The 10000-nt window shown below is 41.6% G+C and overlaps 1 protein-coding gene across 1 annotated transcript in view; it reads left to right on the forward strand.

The window, feature by feature from the left end:
• The window catches only part of cyp1a (cytochrome P450, family 1, subfamily A), a 10388-nt gene extending 6812 nt beyond the window's left edge, over nt 1-3576 (forward strand). Inside the window, exons 5-8 of the mRNA XM_067419224.1 lie at nt 40-129; nt 322-445; nt 1346-1432; nt 2165-3576. Of these exons, the coding sequence (XP_067275325.1) occupies nt 40-129; nt 322-445; nt 1346-1432; nt 2165-2462 (599 nt within the window). The 3' untranslated portion in view covers nt 2463-3576. The remainder of the gene's footprint in view (nt 1-39; nt 130-321; nt 446-1345; nt 1433-2164) is intronic.
• The last annotated feature ends 6424 nt before the right edge of the window (nt 3577-10000 follow it).

Consider the following 10000-nt stretch of genomic DNA (forward strand, 5'->3'; position numbering starts at 1 on the left):
GAAGTGTGTGTGTGTGTGTGTGTGTGTGTGTTCGCGCAGGCTTCGACACCATCAGCACGGCTCTGTCCTGGGCTGTCGTCTATCTCGTGGCTCATCCTGAGATCCAGGAGCGACTGCAGAGAGAACTGGGTGAGTGTGTGTTCAGATGAGTGTGTGTTCAGATGAGTGTGTGTTCAGATGAGTGTGTGTTCAGATGAGTGTGTTCAGATGAGTGTGTGTTCAGATGAGTGTGTGTTCGAATGAGTGTGTGTTCGAATGAGAGATCTCATTAAAGACATCCATTAAAGGGCGCTAATTCTGCCGCATCCGTTAATCTTCCAGATGATAAGGTGGGAATGGAGCGGACTCCGCGGCTGTCCGACAGAACCGAGCTGCCGCTCCTCGAGGCCTTCATCCTGGAGATCTTCCGCCATTCCTCCTTCCTGCCCTTCACCATCCCGCACTGGTGAGTACCGATGAGGCTCGCCAAACAAGACGCCTTTTTAACCGGATCTTTTCACCAGTTCACCAAATCAACTGATTCGTTCTAAACGGTTCACGTCTCAAATCAGCGCTGATCACACAAAGATACTATAGCTACTCACTTTCTGACAGAGCTGGACGTTTACTCGAGTTCTGGACTCAAGGTCACTTTTTCAAGTCAGTGATGATTTTTTTCTTCTTTAAAAGGTGTTTGGGTTTTTGCAGAAAGCCTTTCAGGAATCACTCTTGTAGAGTCTGGTGAAGTTCAATGATTTCACAGCATTTATTAAACACTGATTTATAGTTTAGAGCAAAATGGAAGAAGACGGATGTCCAAATGCTCATTTAGTGGAGGATTGACATAAACAAAGCTGATTCTGTCTTCAGTGAAGGTGAACAGTGTGAGAATATCAGATGTGTATCAGTGTATTGGATCTGTGCATTCGGCCTTAAAGTGACAGCAGCTTTGTAACTTTTCTACAAGTATTTAAATGAGTTTAAGTTAGTCGTCTGCTAGTGTGTCAGATGGAGCGTCACTGACTGGCTTAAACCATGATGGCATAATGTGCATTTATACAACTATAATACAATAATGCGGCGACATAAAGAAGGACATTTACTTTAGATACTGAAGCACGATGCGTCTGTACTTTTACTCCAGTTGTGTGTTTGTCCACCTCCAGTAATGAAGTCGTGTAGCTCGTCCAGCTCTGCTTTCTGACTTGAGTGGCCGTCCCTCCGACTAGAAATAAACGAATATCTTAAAGTATATAATGTAACTCCAACCGTTCACTGAACTGAGACATGTTTTCTGAGAGAACTGATGAGAACTTTAGGAGTGTGTAAGGGACTCAAGCTGACAGTGTGTGTGTGTGTGTTTCAGCACGTCTAAAGACACGTCGCTCAACGGATTCTTCATCCCCAAAGACACGTGTGTGTTCGTGAACCAGTGGCAGGTCAACCACGACCCGTGAGTTCATCATCTATGTAGAGATTTCATTTTAGATTTACTATACTACACTGTAAAAAATTTGGTTGTTTTTTGTTGGTTTAACTTAAAAAAGTGAGTAACCTGGTTGCCTTAAAATTTTGAGTTTATTGAAATTAAAAATTTGAGTTGATACAATGAAGGAAATTTGTTTAGTAAATAGAAACTCAGAATATTTTTGTATCTGAACCACATAAAACATTTGATAAATCATGAAATAGCACAATTTGGCTGCGTCATCACAAATAAAACACACACAATTACCCAATATGCTTACAAAATCTTTTAATAATATTTTAATAAAGGTTGTCGAATCTCAAAAAATGTTCATTGTATTAACTAAATTAATTTCAATTTCAATGAACTCAAAATTTTAAGGCAACCAGGTAACTTTTTTTCTAAATAATTTTTTACAGTGTACTAATCATTAGCCTAAGTTGATTAAAAATTAGATTAAAATTAATAAAAAAAGTAAATTAAATAAATGTAAAAATGTATTCAATTGATTTTTAAAAAGTTTAAATCATGTAAAATACATGTACAGTACTCATTTTAAATATATATATTTTATTTTATGTAACTTAATAAATACTTAATATTTTCCTGGTCATATTTTAAACTGGTATAGTATATGATCAATTATATAAAATAAAGTGACTGAAATAGATAATAATAAAGTAAAGAGGCGTGTATTAAGGTGCCATGTGTCCTCAGGGAGCTGTGGAAGGACCCGTCCTGCTTCAGCCCGGATCGGTTCCTGACGGCCGACGGATCGGACCTGAATAAACCGGAAGGAGAGAAGGTTCTGGTGTTCGGATTGGGCAAGCGGCGCTGCATCGGAGAGTCCATCGGGCGCGCTGAGGTCTTCCTGTTCCTGGCCATCCTGCTGCAGAGGTTAAAGTTCAGCGGGATGCCCGGAGAAAGCCTGGACATGACCCCGGAGTACGGACTGACCATGAAGCACAAGCGCTGCATGCTGCGAGTGACGCCGCGGCCCGGATACACTTCCTGATCCGGATCCGGATCCCAGCCGGAGCGAGCCCAGATACGCTTCTGAGCCGGATCCGGCCCAGATCCACTTCTGATCCGGGTGCGCTTCTGATCCGGATCCGGATCCCAGCCGGAGCGAGCCCAGATACGCTTCTGAGCCGGATCCGGCCCAGATCCACTTCTGATCCGGGTGCGCTTCTGATCCGGATCCGGATCCCAGCCGGAGCGAGCCCAGATACGCTTCTGAGCCGGATCCGGCCCAGATCCACTTCTGATCCGGGTGCGCTTCTGATCCGGATACACTTCCTGATCCGGATCCGGCCCGGATTCGCTTCTGATCTGGATTCGCTTCCTGATCCGGATCCGGCCCAGATTCGCTTCTGAGCTCGAGTCGGCTTGCATTGCCAAATATCTGAAAGATGTTCGCATCGGTTCTGATGCACTGCAGTTTTAATCCACCGTAATCCAGCACCAGTTTATGACTTTATGACTGCGCAAACATACACGACACTTTCTGAAGCCAAGTGACGTGTTATCTGTACGCATTTTGAGCTATCCACGTAAATGTCTACGCCAAAACAGACCATTGTGTGTGTGTGTGTGTGTGTGTGTGATGGGTAGGTTTAGGGGCAGTAGGGGATAGAATGTACAGTTTGTACTCTGTAAAATCCATTACGCCTATAGAAAGTCCCCACAATTTACAAAAACGTGTGTGTGTGTGTGTGTGTGTGTGTGTGTTTAAATTAACACGCAATCGCAAGGTAATGTAAGTCAATGGAGGCCAAACGGCATTGATAAACATGCTAAAAAGCGATTATGTGCCTTGATAGCACGCCAAACTGGCAGGAGTTGGCGTATCAAGCGCTGATGGCGAGATGCGAGCGACTGCCTTATCCTGATATCACTGAAGCTATTCCTGTCTCATTACATCCCATAATGTGATCCCCGTGTGTAAATATACAGCCGCTTCCACATGTGCCTGATCGTTTGTACAGACTGTATTGATCAAACCTTCCTGTAACTCTGGCCTGACGCTCTTAATGAAGGAAATTAACGTCTGAAGGGCCGAAATGCATAATTCCTGCATATCAATGTTTTTGCATAGCATATTTATGATTAATAAAACTTTCATTGTACACGTTTGTGTCTGTCTGTCATTTACAGGGATTGTGAGATGCTTCAGAGCAATAAAGAGTCACACATTTGCTTCTAAAATACCCCAGTCAGTGTTGTCTGGTTACCACCATTCTGTCAAATATCATCTTTATGATCAGAACCTTTTTCATCTTTTTGGGTGACCTGTCCCTTTAAGGATCACACAGAGTATTGAGTGTGCATTTAAATAATCAGAACGCCTGCAAAGATAATCAAGGACTTATCATGGTGGATGAAAATCATGGTTTTATGGCACAAACTAGAATTATTACCATTGCACATATAAGAGAAATCCTGTTATATATTCATAAGCACAGCACTGGTTCCAGCAACGGCTTTCTCACCGGTAGTGACGTCATTGAGGCGCGATAGCGCTTGATCGACACACACACACACACACACACACACTGCCCCTAAACCTACCCATCACAGGAAACATTCTGCATTTTTACCTTCTCAAAAAAACTCATCCTGTATGATTTATAAACATTTTGAAAAGTGGCGACCACTGGCTGGTTCCCACAATGTAATATTTAGGGCACACACACACACACACACACACACACACACACACACACACACACACACACACACACACACACACACACACACACACACACACACACACACACAGAGAGAGAGCGAGAGAGAAACTCAACGAACACAACCTACTTTAACGCTGGAACTAGGTAAGCGAATGTATTATTTCCGGATGATTTAGCAGTAATTTGAGAAGTGCAGCATGAGATCATAAACATTTAAAGGCACAGTATGTCCTTTTCCGTCTCTTACTCAGAGGCGTGTCTTGCTCTTGAGTGGGCGGGGCTTTTATTCTGCCGCGAGCGCATCTGTTCTTCCGTTCGTGTGTGTGTGTGTGTGTGTGTGTGTGTGTGTGTGTGTGTGTGTGTGTGTGTGTGTGTGTGTGTGTGTAATGCAGCGCTGTTTTATCATCTCACACACATGTGAGTGTGTTAAGTGAGTATTGTCCTTGTACTGTTTTTGGGGACACTAAAATTATGATCCAAATTATTCAACTAAATATACAAATCAAATTAAAAATTAAAAATCATTAACCACATATACCAACGTGTGTGTGTGTGTGTGTGTGTGTGTGTGTGTGTGTGTGTGTATATGTGTGTGTGTGTGTGTGTGTGTGTGTGTATGTGTGTGTGTGTGTGTGTGTGTGTGTGTGTGTATGTGTGTGTGTGTGTGTGTGTGTGTGTGTGTGTGTGTGTGTGTGTGTGTGTGTGTGTGTGTGTAAAATACTTAAACTATGATCTAAGTTATTCAACTAAATATACAAATAACATTAATGAATGAGGTCTTATTTAATTCCATAAACTCTAATACTGATCTGCCAACATTGTCTCTCTCTGATAAATTAAAATAAGCTGATAACATCACTGTTTACTCCAGAACGACTGTACAGCCAAATCTAATTCTGCTGCAGTATTGTCCTGTTTAACACTGAAGCTGCTCTGACACAATCGCCGCTGGAGAAGAGCGATAGAAATAAAGATGATTGATTGATTGATTGATTGATTGAATTAAGATTATTTTTCTCACCCCATTGGCAGATTATTTATCTTATTTTAAGCAAAAACTCTTCATTTTGAGTTATTTTTCCCCAAAACAAGACAATAACCTTTGCTTGTCTAGTAAATACTTCTTGTTTTAAGATTTTTTAGATGTTTGGACTAAACAAGACAGAAACACTGAGTGAGAGGAGCGTGTTTTGCAGTGCAGTATTAATGAGTGGGAGATTAAAGCCGCCGCTGTTCATTTATAAACCCGTGGACTTTATAACAGGCCGTGTTTGGTGACCTTTGACCTCTGCAGGATTAGTACAAAGTGCTTTACAACACTGTTTGTTCCCGCTAGAGCCATTCCTGGGCATTTCCAGGAGCTTTTCCTGAATGGCGATGGAGTCGCCGTTCTGATTGTGTGCGCTGGCATCTTCGGTGGCATTTCCTCTGCTGATAGAGCCCCACAGGTTCCCATAGCGTGCCAGCAGCCTGTTCTAAAGTTCCTCTTTATGATATGCGTGTGACTAAGATCAATAAACAGCGCCCCCTCCCCCTGGGTTACGCAAGCTTACGTGCCTCTCTCCCCTCTTCTCTTTCTCTTTCCTTCTTTCATTCTCAGAACAGGAAATTCCCCACAACAGGAAGCGGAGTGAGTCCCAGTCGCAGAAACTGATTGAGAAGGCGGTTCACCTTTTTTTGGGTGTAATTTTTCCCCTTATGGGCTGCTTTCCAACAGCGAATGCACGGGGCCGAGGTGCAGACGGACAGGGGCAGGGCCGCTCTTTTCACACGCAATGTCCATCACAAGCTTCAGAAACCTTCCCGTCGGATCCCGCACCGACCTTTATGGAGCTGCTAAACTTTAGGGATGCAAAAATATGAAGCCGTCCTTCCAAAAATAGAAGAGCAGATCCTCATATGAGAGTGATTTCTGAAGGGTCATGTGACTCTGAAGACTGGACTAATGATAAACTCAGCTCTGATCACAGGAATAAATCACACTTTACTATATTCACACAGAGAACAGATGGCTTACACTCGAGGGAACATTTTTACTGCATTTTTAATCAAATAAATTCAGCTTTTCTTCAAGGAATAAATCACACTTGACTATATATTCCCATAAAGAACAGATGTTTTAAATTAGAGTAATATTTCAGAATTTTTACTGCATTTTTAATCAAATCAATTCAGATTGATCACAGGCATAATTTATATTTTATCATATATTAATAATAATAATAATAATAATAATAATAATAATAATAATAATAATAATAATATATTTAATTTATAACACATTTTTCATTCCAAAGAATCTCAAAGTGCTACAAGGGAAAATAACAAAAAAGAATAAAACGTAAAAATATAGAATAATACACAATCAACACATAAACTCTTATATTCAGTAAACAGCTGCTTTACACTGAAACACTTTCACAACTTTTACCGCATTTTTTATTAAAATAAATTCAACTTTGATCACAGGAATAAATGACACTTTACTATATATTCACATAAAGAACAGATGTTTTAAATCAGAATAATATTTCACAATTTTAAGAGCATTGTTTATTAAATAAATTCAGCTTTGATCAGTTTAGTTACAATATTAGTTTATCATATATTCACAAATAAAAATCTGATTTACACTGAAATAATATTTCACAATTTTTACTGCATTTTTTATTAAAATAAATTCAGTTTTGATCACAGGAATAAATTACACTTTACTATATATTCACATAAAGAACAGATGTTTCAAATTGGAATAATATTTTATAATTTTTACTGCATTTTTAATCAAATAAAGTCAGCATTGTTCACAGGAAAAAATTATATTTGATCATATATTCCCACAGAAAGATCTGATTTACTCTGGACTAATATTTCCCTTATTGTTTACGGCCCTGTGAGCAGAAGAGCCTCTCAGTACCGAAGGCTGAAGCTCGGCTCGGTGACAGTATTTCACTGCCTCTGCTGTTTCTGTGCTCAGAGAGTCAAGCGATGGAATATTCTTCCGTCTTCCAGCTCATAAACCGCCTCTCCTGCCCTCTCTTCACACGCTCATTGTTTTGCATATTTATCTCTGTTTCAGAAGCTGGAAGTTTACTTAAGGTGTTTGTTGCCCTTGCCCTAATACTCCTGTCACTTCCTTCCTGTTCTTGATTGGTCGGTGTCAGGTGGGCGTCGCTCTTGGCGGACTCTGATTGTCTGTCAATCTCAGTGTGAGAACCGGAGAGTGTGTGAGCTGGTGTGTGATTTACTGTAGACTGATGTCAGGCTTGTAAATATGGCATGTGTTTGCATGTTTATAGAGGGAAATTATGTCATGTGTGCTGACACCAGTAATGCCATACACTAATACTCAAAAGTGTGCCAAATTACACATTGGAACACATTAAAGACATTTATTATGTGACCCAAAAATATTTCAAATAAACATATTCTAATCTATTCATCAAAGAATCCCATAATAATCATATCTGTGTGTTGATCATCAGATCCTCGTGTTGTGATTTTTACTGTATTTATAATCAAATAAATCCAGCTTTGATCACAGGACTAAAGTACACTCTACTATATATTGACACAGAGAGCACTGGAGTAATATTTCATGATTTTGGGATAATATGTTGTGATTTTTACTGTATTTATGATCAGATGAACGCCTGTTCGATGAGCAGATGAGGTGTCCGCAGGCAGGACGAGGCGCTGGGGACGTCAGCCTGAAAGTATAAGGACTTTCTGGATGGGTTATTAATAATTTTCCACTCTGATGAGGTTCCGGGGAACTTCCAGCTTTCGTTCTGAGCATGAAATCTGAGCCTCAGTAAACCACCGAAAGACTTCTGGTAAGATCTGACCGAAACCTGATGACAGCGGCTCGCATTTCAGCTCAAACGCAAAAGAAGAAGCTCACTCTCATCGCTGCATTATGACAGAAACTATCCAATGATATCATTTATGCATCACGTAAAAATGATAACTCATGGTACTGCAGTAATGTGCACTAATACAGTAGAGGATCAGACAAACCAGCCTCTGCTGACTGCCATGAGTTAACACTCTGCTAACTTGATTTAGCTTGAGATGATTTAACGCGTGCATGATTTAACATGCTGTTATCCTTATTTAGTATGCAGATAGCCTGATTTATTACACGGCTCTGTGAAATACTGGATTCTGATTGGTCAATCGCGAATTCCAGCGGTGTGTTATTCCCAGATAACACACACCGCTCATCCGGGTACTGCGAGTTATCCTGACCGGTTCTACTTCTGTGCTTAACGCTGGCGCCATCTTGTGGCTTAAACAGCCGTGGGTTACAATGGAAGACTTCAAGGCGGGTTTCCTTTATAACGTTTTTAATATGGATATTTTTCTGACACAAACGCATCGATTGGAATCAGACGGCTCTATTAACCCATCGCAGTCGTTATGAGGCGGCAGTGGCTCAATGGTTCATGTAGGTTGTCTACAAACCAGAAGGTTGGTGGTTCAATCCCCGGTTCCACCTGTCGAAGTGTCCATGAGCAAGACACCGAACCCCAGCTGCTCCCGACGAGCTGGATGAGCCTTACATGGCAGACATTGCCGTCGGTGTGTGAATGGGTGAATGTGAGGCAAAATGTAAAGCGCTTTGGATAAAAGCACTATATAAATGCAATCCAGTCCATTTACGTTATTTGACGGACAGCTGCATTTAATGGACTTCAGAAACAGCTCCAACTACTGCTGGGATTAACGTTAGCCTGGACTTTTTAAATATAACTCTGATTGTATTTGTCTGACAGAAGAATGTCATAAACACCTATAATGACCTGAGGGAGAGTAAATCAGAGGCTTGGGTTCATCTTTGGCTGAACTAACCCTTTCAGCATTCATTCTCAACATTTAGCAGCGATAGATAAAGGCTTAAAGCAGTCTGGAACTGTTTTTCTTCGCGGAAGCTTTGCGTAAGAGCTAATAAAATATTTAATCTCAAGATAATATTTAGTGTGTTATTTATTTGAGACTAGTAGGCGTGTAATAAGCGGGATAATGTCCACCCAGCCGGTTGTTATCGCAGAATAAACCCCTTCAGAGTGACGCTCCGCTTCGCCTCGGGGTCCTGATCAATCTGGAGGGGTTTATTCTGCGGTAACAACCGGCTGGGTGGACATTAGCCCTTAATTAGCACGCAGCTAGCCTGATTTAGCACAGCTAGCCTGATTTAGCACGCAGCTAGCCTGATTTAGCACGCAGCTAGCCTGATTTAGCACGCAGCTAGCCTGATTTAGCCCAAATTTACACATTGTTAGCCTGATTTAGCACGTGCATGATTTAGGATGCAGCTAGCCTGATTTAGCACATTGCTAATCTGATTTAGCACGTGCATGATTTAGGATGCAGCTAGCCTGATTTAGCACATTGCTAATCTGATTTAGCACGTGCATGATTTAGCATTTTGCTAGCCTGATTTAGCATGTTTGTTAGCATCACAGCTCAGTGAGATGTATAGATCGTCGTTCTCCTCTGACTGTGGTCAAGCATGGTCTGGGCGGTGTGTGTGTTAGGAACGGGTGTGAGATGTGATCAGAGTGTGTGTGTGTACGTGATGGCGTGCGGCGGATGCGTGAGAGTCTCAGGGCGAGTGTGTGTACGTGATGGCGTGCGGCGGATGCGTGAGAGTCTCAGGGCGAGTGTGTGTACGTGAGAGCGCGGATGCGTGGCTGCAGTGCTTCTCATTGGCGTGCGAGAGTTAGCGTGACATCAGCTGGGCTGGGGCTGAACACCAGGTTTTTCCAGTTTTTTTGTTCCTGAGCCTCTGCTTTGTTTGAGCACGCATCAACACAAGAGTATCAGCAGCTCTGTCTGATCTCTGGGACACTCTCTC

Source organism: Pseudorasbora parva, chromosome 16 (assembly GCF_024679245.1).
Source record: "Pseudorasbora parva isolate DD20220531a chromosome 16, ASM2467924v1, whole genome shotgun sequence".
Taxonomy (NCBI): Eukaryota; Metazoa; Chordata; class Actinopteri; order Cypriniformes; family Gobionidae; genus Pseudorasbora; species Pseudorasbora parva.